Below are 14,176 nucleotides of genomic sequence, written 5' to 3' on the forward strand. Positions count from 1 at the left end.
ATATCTTTTAAAATCATTCATCGTTATTACCCTGTAAAGACTGTAATGGTTGGATACAAGAAGAACATTGATGTTACCTGCACCTTTTGTAACATGCATCCAGAGACTGTTAACCACTTGTTTTGGACTTGTGAAAGCACTCGATCACTATGGCAGGGCATCTGTCGCTTCATCCTGGACAATATTCATGACAAATTTGTGCTTTGCTTTAAAGATGTGATTTTTGGTTTTACACTGTATGAATTTTTTTTTTTTAAAGGAATTCTACCTTTGCAACCTCATTATTCTATTGGCTAAGTTTTATAGTCATAATTGTTAGTTTCTCAATACCCGACCTGTCTTTTGTGCCTTTAAAAAAGATTTTGAACTTTACTTTAAAACGCTCTCTGCCTTTAACAACAAAAAAGCTGTGAAAACGATGATGCTGTGTTCAAAATTGAAGTTATTTACTGATTTTGAACGAGTCTATGGCTTTGCACTTTGTTTATTTGATATATATATATATATATATATATATATATATATATATATATATGGGCTTCACGGTGGAAGAGGGGTTAGTGCGTCTGCCTCACAAAACGAAGGTCCTGAATAGTCCTGGGTTCAATCCCGAGCTCGGGATCTTTCTGTGTGGAGTTTGTATGTCCTCCCCGTGACTGCGTGGGTTCCCTCCGGGTACTCCGGCTTCCTCCCACTTCCAAAGACATGCACCTGGGGATAGGTTGATTGGCAACACTAAATTGTCCCTAGTGTGTGAATGTGAATGTTGTCTATCTGTGTTGGCCCTGCGATGAGGTGGCGACTTGTCCAGGGGTGTACGTCGCCTTCCGCCCGATTGTAGCTGAAATAGGCGCCAGTGCCCCCCACGACCCCAAAAAGGGAATAAGCGGTAGAAAATGGTTGGAGGTATATATATATATATATATATATATATATATATATGTATTCTTTCTTTGTTACTTTGAATTTAGGGAATAAGCGGTAGAAAATGGTTGGAGATATATATATATATCCATCCATCCATCCATTTTCTACCGCTTATTCCCTTATATATATATATATATATATATATATATATATATATATATGTATTCTTTCTTTGTTACTTTGAATTTACAACCCCCTGGCGCTGTGTTGCACCTTTCCTGCTTCCGGCGCCTAGACCGTAGTCAAGGAGCGCAGGGGAGATACTTCTCCAGGGCCGATTATTCTCGGGGCAACACCCTTTACTTTACCCGGCAGTGGGTCTTCACAGTTCCGGACTCTATGAGGATAATGACCAGTCCAGTTTTTAGTTGCAAACTCGTGGCTTCTTTATTTTGGTCTCACTTCACCGTCAACATCCCACACACACAAACACTAGCCACTCCCCCGCCCTCAGCGACCGCTCTCTCTCTTCGCTCGCCCACTCACTTACTGACGTCACTCGCCCGCTGCCACACACAAACACATACTCTACTCTCATAACACTACCCCCACTCTGGATGACAATTAAAACAATTTCACTCCAGCACAGTCATAAACATTAACATTTCCATACCAACATACAGTCCCATATACATTCAATACAAATGAAAGGATGCAGCATGACTAGTACGAGTCAACTTAAAAGGGGGTGCAATAATGTAGTAGTGCAATTGCAACAATTCAACAGCCCGTGTGTTCAGTGCACGCATTACAGTTGAGCGAAACAGCCCTAAAAAAAACATTAGTATGTCCAATACTTAGCTACAATTTGGGAGGAGAAGCAATTAGCATTTTTAAGTGTAACAGTAACTGAGTCCCCTGTTATAACTCCCAATATTCACAGAAAAATACACCAACCATTTTCAGTTTGCCCTTTTTTTTTTTTTTATGTATAGAAAAATAATATTAGCTTGAACAGGTTATACAGTAAAAAAAAACTAGATATACAAAAAAAACCCTTTTTTTTTTTTTAGTTGCATGAAATCGGCACTCAGTGAGCTACCCATTCACCAAACTTTGCTGGTGATCTACGCCTACGGCGGGGCCTTTGAGAACGAGGGCTCTGAGGATGTGGCACTGCTACACCACCCCCACTGTCCTCTAAGTCCACCGGAACAGGAGAGCCAAGCTGAGTGGTGGAAGGGTGAGAAGCCACGGAAATACCCACGGCTGGATCCGATGTTGGGTAGCTGCAGCTGTCATCAGCTTCGGCTCTAGAAAACAGCTGAGGCAGACCCAGTAAAGAGTCAGCAAGATCGATATCGTCTGGGGGTGACACCTCCATTGGTATCCATTTCGGCGCTTGTTCCAGGACCCAGGTGTTGTCCAGTGGGTCACGGCAGCGATAAGGCTTTAGCTGATCGTGGTGAACCACCTTTACCTTCGTTCTTGGCCCTTTCTGAATTCGATAGACCAGGTCGTGCAACTGACCCAACACGAAGAATGGCCCTTCGTAAGAAGGGAGGAACTTCCTCACTTTGTTCCTGGATGGCCTTGTTCCTTTGATGAGGTACCACACAGCATCACCAATGTTATAATGTGTGCGGTAACAGTTCTTGTCATATTGTCTCTTTGCACGTTTTACAGATTCTCCGAGAGCATCTCTGGTGATTTGGTGTGCCAGCTCCAGTCGCTCTCGAAGGTCTTGGACAAAAACCGGCCCCGAGGGAGCTAGTTCAGGGTCCGGTGGCAGGCCGGATACTAGGTCCACTGGCTCACTCAATTCACGGCCAAACATCATGTAGTTTGGAGTGAAACCAGTTGAACTGTGCTTTGTTGCCCTGTATGCCATGACAGCGTAGGGAATCATTAAATCCCAGTCCCAGTGGCAACGCTCGGCTGTCGTGGCCAGGATCTTTTGTAGAGTAGCGTTGAACCTTTCAACTTGTCCGTCAGATTGAGGACGAAAAGGAGTTGTGTGTGTTTTGTCGATTCCAAAAAGCGCGCACATTTCTTGGAACACCTCCGACTCGAAGTTTCTACCCTTATCACTGTGCAGTGTCTGTGGGGCTCCATAGCGACACACCCACTCAGAGGCAAGCACTTCAGCCACAGTTACGGCTTGTTCATTAGGAATGGGAATAGCTTCGACCCATTTTGTAAAATAGTCCTGAATCACTAATACATATCTGTTTTTGCGCTCAGTTTCATTCAACTGTCCCATAACATCCAAAGCAATGCGTTCCATAGGGGCTCCGACTCGAACGGTACCCATGGGGGCTTGTGGTGTCTTCCGTGGCCTAGCTTTTGATGCGCAGCTGGTGCAGGTATTACACCACAGAGCGACATCCTCTCGCATTCTGTACCAGAAGTACCGAGTCTGCAGCCGTGCTACAGTGCGCTCAACCCCGAAGAGTCCACCAACCTGTCCGTCATGCATCTGTCTCATGATGTCGGCACGGAAAACGCGGGGCAGCACCACTTGTGGATAGAATTGGGTGTCGTCCAGGCAGTAGAACCGTCTCACTAGTATACCATCTTTGACGTAGAGGCGTTTCCACTGGCTCCAATACGTTTTTGTGGCTGGGCTGCATGGTGAGACTGTCACCCATGCAGGACGTTCTTCACTGGTTGTCAGCCAAGTCCTGATAGGTGCGATATCTGCATCACCTTCCTGGGCTTGTCGCAGCTCCTCCAGGGACCAACCGCCAAACAGTTTCTTTTCTTTTGTCGTGGTCAGGAATATTTTCTCTGGGGGCTTTAAGTTATCCGAGTCAGCAGACAGGGCCTTGTCTACCCCCACTGGACTCAGCATCGCCTGGTTGATGTCAGAGTACAAATCGCACTGCACAGCCTGGTGACTGACGCTCAACTGAGGAATAGAAGGGTTCTGGAGCTTACAAGGGCAGGACTGACGGCACGGTCTCCGGGAGAGGCTGTCTGCGTTGCCGTGAAGCTGGCCAGGGCGATGGACGATCTCAAAGTTGTACTCGCCGAGCCTTTCGAGCCACCTGGCGAGTTGCCCCTCAGGTTCCTTCATTCGTGTGAGCCATCGGAGGCTACTGTGGTCGGTGCGAACAGTGAAACGCCTCCCCAAGAGATACTGGCGGAAGTGGGATGTGAAATCCACCACGGCTAGCAGTTCCCTCCGGGTAGTGCAGTAATTTTGTTCAGTTTTGGACAGCTTACGGCTCCCATAGGCGAGCACACGTTCCACACCTTGTTGAACTTGCGAGAGGACAGCGCCGATGCCAACGTCGCTGGCGTCTGTATCCAGTATCATGTCGCCCTTGTCAAGCGGATACCCTAGGATCGGCGCTGTTATTAGCCGACTTTTGAGATCATCAAATGCCAACTGGCATTCCTCAGACCAATGAAACTGGACATGTTTCTTTGTCAGGGCATGGAGAGGTTCTGCAATACAGGCAAAGTTTTTAATAAACCTCCGATAGTAAGACGCGAGGCCAACAAAACGGCGGACGTCTTTGAGCGACGATGGTGTTGGCCACTCCTGCACCTTCCGGACTTTGCCTGGGTCAGTAGCCACACCGTTCTCTGAGACAACGTGACCCAGGTAGGCCACTTGGCGGCGGAAGAGGCAGCATTTTGACGGTTTTAGTTTCAATTTAGCCTTTTGAAGGCGACTGAAAACCTGCCCCAGCCGCTGCAACATCTGTGGCACATTGTTCCCCAGAAAAATGACGTCATCCAGATATACAAGGCAGGTCTCCCATTGCATGCCAGCCAGCACACGGTCCATCAAGCGCTGAAACGTCGCTGGAGCATTGTACAGTCCAAATGGCATGACATTCCATTCAAACAGTCCATTTTTGGTACAGAAGGCTGCTGCTTTGCGTGCTCTCGGGGTCAGTTCAACTTGCCAGTAGCCGGCTGCAAGGTCCAGTGTGCTGAACCACTTTGCAGCAGAGAGGGTGTCCAGCGTGTCCTGTATGCGGGGAAGAGGATATGCGTCCTTAATCGTGCAGTCATTAAGTGCTCTATAGTCTATACACAGACGGTACGTTCCATCTTTTTTACGTACCATCACTATGGGCGAAGCCCAGCTGCTGTTGCTGCGCCGCGCTAATCCTGCCTCCAGGCTCTGTTGTATCTGTTGGTCAGCGTCCTGTTGCTTCTCTGATGCCATTCGGCGTGGTGGTTGTTTGACTGGGACGCCTGGCAACGTTACAATGTCATGTTGAACCAGGGTGGTCCTGCCGAGGTCAGAGGATCCGGTGGAGAACACGTTGCTATAAGTACACAGCAGCTGCGCTAGTTGCAGTTGCTCCTCTTTGTTAAGTTCAGTAGCACTCTCAGCATAGAGATCTTGTAGGTGCTGGGGAACAGAGGGAGGGTTGTTGGCAGCCTGTTCAGGCTGTTTGTAGTTCACAGCGTTTGCAGGCTGAAGAACCTTGGCTGGTTGGAGGAACCCCACCATGGCCCCCTTTCTGATAGTTACGGCACTGCTGCCGGGATTGAAGATGCGAAGGGGCATGGTTTTATGGGGGTGAACGTCCACTAGGATTCGGGCCACTAATAGTCTGTGCTTTTCAACGAAGCCTTTAGTGGGGCTCAGCATTAATTCTCCTTTAATGGAAGCCTTAACGTGGATATTACCTTTTACCACATACTCCTGCCCAGCCTCCAGCACCACAGTCCGGGCCACTCTCACTGCGTGGGCCTTTGGTTTATTTGTGGAGTCAAAATAAGGTACCTCTTCCCCGAAAAGTACGATCCGATAATTTCCAAAGTCGAGACGGGCCTGAGCTTGGGTCAGGAATGGGTGGCCCAGGAGGGCCTCGTCCCCAGCTATATCAGCAACCAGGAAGCAGATGCTCACCTGACGGTTGTTGATCAGGACAGGTATGTGAGCTTCACCGAGCACAGGTATATCGCCAGGCCCAACACCGATCAGGGTCTCCACAGCAGATGACTGAAGTGGAGGACGGACATCCAGATGAATAGCGTCATAATGATGCAGAGGAAAAACACTTTTCCGTGATCCACTGTCCAAAACAGCACACACTTCTAGCCCATACACAACCATGTGAATGCTCATTTCATGACATTGTGCTTTAAGGTGAAGTATAGTAGACTTTGGGCTTTGCGGGAACATGGCCGAAACTTGAGCTCTGGCTGTTTTTCTTGGTGAGGGGCAATTTCTTTTCATGTGACCCAAGCCTGAACAGTTGTGACACCGCACCTCATCCCATTTAGTGTCTTTATAGCTCCTCCCTTTATATTGTGTGTGACTGTAGCTGGGGGACTCATGTTTACAGCTAGCTGATGGGGGGGCTGTCGCAGGCTCTAATTCCTCCTCTTCCGTGCCCTCTCTTATTAGGGCAGCACGGGGTCTGCGTTCAGGTATGTCACGGGCTCCAGGGTGCATGAGGCCAGCCACATATGATGCTGCTCGCTTTGTGGTTTCATAACGACGGGCAATGTCAAATGCTTGAGCTAGTGTCTGGGGGTGCTGCTCCAAGAGCTTCTGTACAGTGTCCACATCCCCCAAAGCATTAATGAACACTTCAACTCCGATAGCATCCTGCTCAGCATCAGTCCTGTTGCTATAGGCTACTGACACCCCCTCATAGATGTCATCTCTCAAAACATGAAGAGCTTCACCCCGTTTGCGGGTACGTCGCCTTAATTCAATAGCCACAGCAGCTGCATGCTGTGAAGAGGGACCATATGCAGTTTCCATCTCCTCCACCAGGCGGCAGTAGCCCCACTGGGCTGATCTGGGGTTTCTGTGGATGATGGCCCCAGCTGCACCCACCAGGCAGAACTTCAGCTGAACAGCCATTGTCTTTTCGGACCAGTAGTTAGCTTCAGCACAACTCTCAAACCGGTGCAGGAACTCCTTCCAGGGTGTGGTGCCATCATACTGGCCGGGTCTCAAGGTGGGGACTCTCTCCCTGGGATCATAGTCGTCCTCACTCTCTGAGGAAGGCGGATGTAGAGCAAAAAATGGCTTGGCTCCTAGTGATCTTGGCTGCTCACTTTTGCAAAGAGAGCCCATTAGTTTGACACTGACTGTGCCCCGGCTTTGGTAAATGTCCATAATTGATGTATTTAGGTGGAGAATGGCCTGTTGTGTGCGGGCACAAGCAAGTGGGGGCTGGGGGGCCACATGTCTGGGGAGTGCTGTGGATATAACTCTCCTGGTGCGCCCAGGAAAAGGGATTTGAATGTGGCGTTGCAAAATCAGCAGGTGATGTAATAAAGTTGTCTGGTTGGTGTTTGTGAAAACGTGAGTTACTTTTAATATCAGCCATGTCGTGTTGATGACAGCCACTGTCCTCCCGGACTTAATGAAAGGGTTTGTGCTTGAGAACTTGGGTCGAATGAGCTCACGTGGCACCTCGGCCGCTGCATTCTTCACTCCAGCAGGTTCCTCTGCACAATATGACAGGCTAGAAATGCCATAACAACTTGCATTTTCTTCGCTCACATAATCTGTTTTCCCTTCCACATCACAGTCGTTCATCGTCACAAACGGGTTGGATTTTGAATGCGAGCTTCGACTTCTAGCATCCGCCATCTTGGCTAGTTTACGCAGGCAATCAATTAGCTTCTTGGCTTATTCTTCTCTGCAGTTTATTTAATCGTCCTTTGCTCACCACTGCCGTTCCATTTACGTGAGATGGGTCCCTTCGTGGTCGCCAATGTTGCACCTTTCCTGCTTCCGGCGCCTAGACCGTAGTCAAGGAGCACAGGGGAGATACTTCTCCAGGGCCGATTATTCTCGGGGCAACACCCTTTACTTTACCCGGCAGTGGGTCTTCACAGTTCCGGACTCTATGAGGATAATGACGAGTCCAGTTTGTAGTTGCAAACTCGTGGCTTCTTTATTTTGGTCTCACTTCACCGTCAACATCCCACACACACAAACACTAGCCACTCCCCCGCCCTCAGCGACCCCTCTCTCTCTTCGCTCGCCCACTCACTTACTGACGTCACTCGCCCGCTGCCACACACACACATACTCTACTCTCATAACACTACCCCCACTCTGGATGACAATTAAAACAATTTCACTCCAGCACAGTCATAAACATTAACATTTCCATACCAACATACAGTCCCATATACATTCAATACAAATGAAAGGATGCAGCATGACTAGTACGAGTCAACTTAAAAGGGGGTGCAATAATGTAGTAGTGCAATTGCAACAATTCAACAGCCCGTGTGTTCAGTGCACGCATTACAGTTGAGCGAAACAGCTTTGTAATGTTTTATACTGTTGTTGGACTTATTTGATTATTGTTTCTCAACTGTTTGTAAATGTTGAAATTTATAAATAAACATTTAAAAAAATAAATAAAAAAATAAACCGATTGACCATACCGGGTTTACAGCCGTAGAAGAAGACGGAAAGGATGGGAGCATGCGCAGTCAGTGTTCTTGCCAGTAAGTCAAGATGGCGGATCTGCTCGGTTCAATTTTAAGCTCGATGGAAAAGCCTCCAACAGTTGGCGACCAAGAAAGCCGGCGAAAGGCTCGAGGTATTATAATATGTTGCCCTGTGCGACAACTCAATATGTATTTGTTGAAAAGAAAACAAAAAAGAGACATGACTGACAAAAATATGGAAAGGGCTAGGGAGGTTAGTTTGATCAGTCAATTAAACCAACCATTAAACAGTCCAGATTCGGCACACGTAAACGGCAGTAAAATGTGCATTGGGTTGGAACCAGAGCATCTTTGAACACTTGAGTCAGAACACACACACCGGCTATAAACTGCATGCTGCGTGTGGACGCTGTCGGTTCGGTGCTGTGATTGGTCCTTACTTACAAAACCAGTGACGTCATCTCCACGCACTTCCATGCGCTACTTTTAAGCGCCTGAAGAAGAATAAACACCTAAAATTTATTGATTGATACTTTTATTAGTAGATCGCACAGTTCAGTACATATTCCGTACAATTGACCACTAAATGGTAACACCCGAATAAGTTTTTCAACTTGTCCCCTGCATGTTTGAAAGCATAACAAAACACTGCAGGTAGGAGCATGATAATATGGATGTGCAGTAAATGAGTGTCTCCGTAGTGATGCCCCGTATAGTACACTTTTTTTTTTTTTAAATCAGGTGGTCTGCGCCACTTTTAAATTGCACTTGCAGTCTTGGTAAATCACATTAAACACACCCACTAATATAGTACACATTATTTTGTAGATTGCACATGCTGTTAAGCGCGTGGTCTTTGAATCTTAGTAAATCAGACCCTTTGTATCCAAAAGGGTTTGAATACTTGGTAAATAAAACGAAAAAGTTGCTATGTATGCAACACTGATCCATATTGCTACGGCTTCCAATTCTCTGGCAGACCCGGTCCATATGAGCTGTGTTATGAAGCCGAGTTACGATGCATACTGCCACCCTAACTAACGGGTTGCGCTAAATGTAGCAGGCCACCACAAATAAATGAAATAATGTGAATCACTGATAATATGGGTTGGAACTAGAGTTGGGCGATATGGGCTTTTTTAAATATCTCAATATTTTTAGACCATGTCACGATCCACGATAAATTTCTCGATATTTTGCCGTAGCCTGGAATGAACACTTGATGCATATAATTACAGCAGTATGATGATTCTATGTGTCTACATTAAAACATTCTTCTTCATACTTCATTAGTATGCTCATTTTAAATTTTCATGCAGAGAAGGAAATTACAACTAAGTCAATTGACCAAAACTGTGATTATTAAACAGTTATTAAGCAGTGGCACAAACATTCATGTCATTTCCAAAACAGAAAGTGCTAGATTGTCAGAGACATTTTAAAACAAGCTATTAGTGCACTTTTGTGCATGATGTCACGAAGATGACATATCAAAACAACACTAAATTAAAGTGCTCTTTTTGTACAGAACACCACTACAACAGTTTAAAACAAATAAAGTGCACTTTTGTGCATGATGTCACACAAAATATTTCAATATCTGTCAAATAAAAATGAGCTGCATAATAGGAAATCAAATAGTGTTCGTCCTTCGCTATGTGGTAGATTCCTGCGGACATTATCTCCTTCACTTGTTGGCTATTTTTTCATACGGTGTTGTTGTGGAAATGGTTGCCTCTGCATTTTGTGGGTGTGGCACCAAATGGAGATGTTGACATGCGGAGTATGCACTCTTCGTTCTCGAGCAGGTGACTTTTCAAATGATGCTACATATTAGCAGTAATGCTACTTTTTGTAGCAGCGCTTTTGCCCTACACTTGACAAATTACGGTTATCCGTTCGACATACTCCCATTTGAAGCCAAACCACCGCCAAATGATGGACCCTGTGCTGTTTTTCTTGGGAATTAATTCTTCCTTCATTTGTTAACAGATTCACACCTTCTTTCTCTCGTATTACCACTCGCACCACAGTTAACGTTATCCATGCCGCTCTGCTCCGCGAGAGCGTATACGTATATGACGTATGTAAGAAGGTGTGCTTGCTGTCTGTGAGAAGGAGAGACAACAAAGAGTGGGAAGAACTTGTAGTGTAATGCCCGCAGCTAAAAGCAACTGCGTGAGAATGTATACTTGAATATCACGGTATAGTTATTTTCTATATCGCACAGAGACAAACCCGCGATATAACGAGTATACCGATATATCGCCCAATCTAGTTGGAAGTTTAACCAGTAACTTTTTATAGATTGTCAAGTAAGCATGTTTACAAATACTAATATTGAACTGCTTTTGTTAGAGCAAGCAGCGAGGCTCAAGAAGATGGAGGAAGACGAGAAAAAAAAGAAAATCGCATTCAGGAAAAAGGTGAGTCATATTATTCTTTGTTAATTTTGCAGAGTAATACTAAACTGCTTCTTTCACCGTTTAAGATGGAGAAAGAAGTGTCAGATTTCATCCAAGACAGTTTACAACAGAAGCGCAAGTACAACCCAATGGGGAAGATTGAGAGGAGTATTTTGTAAGGCGTCTTCAAGTTGGATTATTGGAGTTTTTAGAGAAGAACCTTAGTGTTTTTTGCACAGGCACGATGTTGCTGAAGTGGCAGGTCTGACTTCATTTTCTTTTGGGGAGGACGAGGAGAGCCGTTACGTTATGTTGTTCAAAAAGGTTGGCCGAAGACCAGTAGATGTTGACTTAGTTTAGGCAATGTGTTCAGTTTGTACTTTGTGCTCTTGTAGGAGTTTGCACCGTCCGATGAGGAGTTGGAAGCCTATCGCAAAGGAGAAGAGTGGGATCCGCAGTTGGCAGAGCAACGCCGCAGGCTAAAAGTAAGTACAGGAGCCTTCCAAAATATTATATGTGAGGATTCGCATATTTTAAAACTTGGAACGCCACAATTAGATTTGGCAGTACCCATTCGTTCGTCCTCCCTGAGGAACACATTATATAATATAACTGTCTGTAAACACAAGCTGTAGTTATAATTTCATACATTAGCTTGCACCTGTTAACTCCTACTGTGCTTCTTAACACTCCTCATATGCAAACCAATTGTGGACGACATAAGTACACATAAAACAATCCAATGGTGTTAAAAATGTGAATTTCTATCAGGCTGCTGCATACACAGAAACGTATGAGCAATATTTTGTAATATGATGATGCTAATCAACCTTATCGGTCTGTCACGTCAATCAATACTGTGCTGCTAAGAGTGAAAAGTACTGTCATTCTTTGCCAACGTAGGAGCAGGCGGCGCTGGAAGAAGAGGCATCCCGGCAGTCCAACAAGTCTGAGGCGTGCCCAAACTCCAACTACAGAGACAAGTACAGTCACCTGATCGGAACATCTGCGGCCAAAGATGCAGCGCACACGCTCGAAGCCAACCAAGCATACGGATGTGGTGAGTGTTGCCATTGGTGCCCCACTAGGCTTAAATCAGTTAATCAAACATTAAATGAAAACAAACTCGATGACTTTGCTGGCATCCATAAATTGCCATGTCCGTGTGTGTTTATTTTGTCTGTTGCTTTCAATCAGGGTGCAAGAGGGTTCCCAGCACTTGGACAATTTCATTCCATAGCAAAATTAAAGTACAATAATGGAAAAACAAGTTGACTTTAAGTTTATTTGTGTTTCATTCTATCTATTAAACCATATACAATTGTATTTACAATTTGCAAAATATTTGAAAAATCTCGAAATGCCGCATTTGCCCCATAAATCTAAAAGTTGTTAATCTGTGACATTCATTTTACAACCAGAGATGGAGACAAAGACACAACCAAAGACAGTGTCTGAAGGCAGCAACTTTTCCCTTTAACCCTTCGTGTGAATTATGATTATTTTTTATCTAAAAGATAAGGTATTTACATACCATCAGTAGTTGACACAGTCATTGTACAGTAAGCGAATATTTGATCATATTCGTAGTTTGTATTTCTTGTTTAGCACTTAGCAATAGTGTTTTACTAAAGCTGGATCTGTTTAGCACACAGCTTGTCGACTTGTCGACCACCCTCTTGTTCAGGCTAAAAAATATAAGGTTGTGGATCATATTTCTTTCCAAAGTAATTGTTGTTGGCTCCCATGAAGTCCACAAGATTAGCGTTGTTGGTGGTGGGGAAGGGAACCGTGGTCCCCATGGATACATTGCGGCTCACATTACTGGCTTGCTCATTATCTCTCAAAAGGACTCAGGAATCTCAGTCAGATTTATACTATTTTGATCATATGTATTTACTCGCAAACTTTGTAAGTCTTTCGGTGTTATAAATGAGACAGTAGATTTTAAACAGAGGAAACTTGTTTTTCCATTCTACTGGTACTTTAAATCAACGCAGTGAACTTTTTTATCAGCATTCCACAATCTTTGTCTCTGTGGGTAGAGGTTGGACCGCTAGTTTACACACAGGATGCACAGTATACTTGGGGCGGTATAGCTCGGTTGGTAGAGTGGCCGTGCCAGCAACTTGAGGGTTCCAGGTTTGATCCCTGTTACCACCATCCTAGTCATTTCCATGTGTCTTTGGGCAAGACACTTTACCTACCTGCTCCCAGTGGCACCCACCTTGGTTTAAATGTAACTTACTTATTGGGTTTCACTATGTAAAGTGCTTTGAGTCAGTAGAGAAAAAGCACTATATAAATATAATTCACTTCACACTTCACTTAACAGTGAGAAGCTAGTGAAAAGCACCACAAGGTAATTAGGGATGTCCCGATCCAGGTTTTTGCACTTCCAATCCGATACCGATATTGTTTTTGCACTTCCGATCCGATACGGATACTGGCCTGTATTAAAGTTTAAAGGTATTTAGCCCAATTAGTTGTCAGATTCATGTTGAAAAGGGTTTTAGTACTCTTGATAACTAGCCAGCTGAATCAGGTGAGTTTGAATAATACACAATGGTTGGTATTCAAGGATAAACAAAAAATAAAAAAAATTCTACATGACAAACAGAAATGGCATCATTAAACAGTAAAAAAGTGAACAGTGTAAAGTGCAAATAATGCTGTAAACATTATTAAAAAAAGCAAAACAGGCAAAATGTCTATAACTCAGCATCAATACTTGCTCTTGAACAAGTGTAAACTTAAAAAAAAACTATCTACACACTCCTTTCAAATGTTTGCCCCAGTCAGGGGGGGGCAAACATTTGAAGTCCTAGGAAAATAGTTAGGAAAATTCTTTCTAACAAAGACAAGCACTTCAAGATGCTCAGGTGTCAGCCTGCTCCTGTGTTCATCTAGGAGTGCTAAAAAGCCTCTCACTCGCAAGAGTCATTAAAATGTCTTACAACTTTACCACCACGCTTGACTTTATTGTGGCATGTTTTGCACCCCACCTCTTCATCTTTTTCGTTTTGTAGGATAAAATAATCCCACACAGCTGACATTTTTACCGTAACTTTTAATTCACACGGCCGTCTTAACAGTTAGAACACAGACATTTGGACGTGTTGAAGGTGTACTGGAAAACGCAGAACAGGGCGTAGGAAGCAGCAAAAGATTGGAATGTATCTTTTAAATTGGTGGGTTGGAAAATACGGACAGGATTTGAAAAAAAAAACTGGATCTGGATCGGCATTTTCCCATGCCTTGCCGATACGCATTTTTTGGCAAATATCGGCGGCCGATCCGATCCAAATATCGGATCAGGACAACCCTAAAGGTGATACACATTCTGAAGAAAATTTAGGTGCAAGGCCAAATGTTCCTGTGTGGCAACATTTCGGCAAGATCAGCCTATCAACATGGTCAATGTTCAATATTTATTGAAGTTACATTTTTGCCAACATAGATTAATAGTCAATTTTATTTTTGTTTACTAATTTAGGATAATTAAG

At 44.5% G+C, this 14,176-nt stretch overlaps 2 protein-coding genes across 3 annotated transcripts in view; one reads left to right on the plus strand and one right to left on the minus strand.

Annotated features, from left to right (window-relative positions):
• Positions 1-1,183: 1,183 nt before the first annotated feature.
• LOC133551511 (uncharacterized) lies at positions 1,184-8,130 on the minus strand. Of its 2 annotated transcripts, XM_061898286.1 has the most exons (2): positions 4,949-8,130; positions 1,185-4,852 (listed from the first exon to the last, which is right to left on the minus strand). In XM_061898286.1, the coding sequence occupies exons 1-2, from the start codon at positions 7,448-7,450 to the stop codon at positions 1,958-1,960; spliced, it is 5,397 nt and encodes a 1,798-aa protein (XP_061754270.1). In that variant the 5' UTR covers positions 7,451-8,130; the 3' UTR covers positions 1,185-1,957. The 2 variants fall into 2 exon arrangements, with proteins under 2 accessions (XP_061754269.1, XP_061754270.1); XM_061898285.1 differs by having other exon boundaries at positions 1,184-8,130.
• A 133-nt stretch (positions 8,131-8,263) lies between these two features.
• Positions 8,264-14,176, plus strand: part of spag7 (sperm associated antigen 7) — a 6,815-nt gene continuing 902 nt past the window's right edge. Inside the window, exons 1-6 of the mRNA XM_061898365.1 lie at positions 8,264-8,417; positions 10,624-10,691; positions 10,757-10,845; positions 10,910-10,994; positions 11,066-11,155; positions 11,574-11,730. Coding sequence (XP_061754349.1) covers positions 8,333-8,417; positions 10,624-10,691; positions 10,757-10,845; positions 10,910-10,994; positions 11,066-11,155; positions 11,574-11,730 — 574 coding nt within the window. The 5' untranslated portion in view covers positions 8,264-8,332. The remainder of the gene's footprint in view (positions 8,418-10,623; positions 10,692-10,756; positions 10,846-10,909; positions 10,995-11,065; positions 11,156-11,573; positions 11,731-14,176) is intronic.

This window comes from Nerophis ophidion, linkage group LG04 (assembly GCF_033978795.1).
Source record: "Nerophis ophidion isolate RoL-2023_Sa linkage group LG04, RoL_Noph_v1.0, whole genome shotgun sequence".
NCBI lineage: Eukaryota > Metazoa > Chordata > Actinopteri > Syngnathiformes > Syngnathidae > Nerophis > Nerophis ophidion.

Coding starts and splice junctions, on each gene's coding strand:
- LOC133551511 (XM_061898285.1), bottom strand. CDS start 7,450: ATGGCGGATGCTAGAAGTCGAAGCTCGCATTCAAAATCCAACCCGTTT.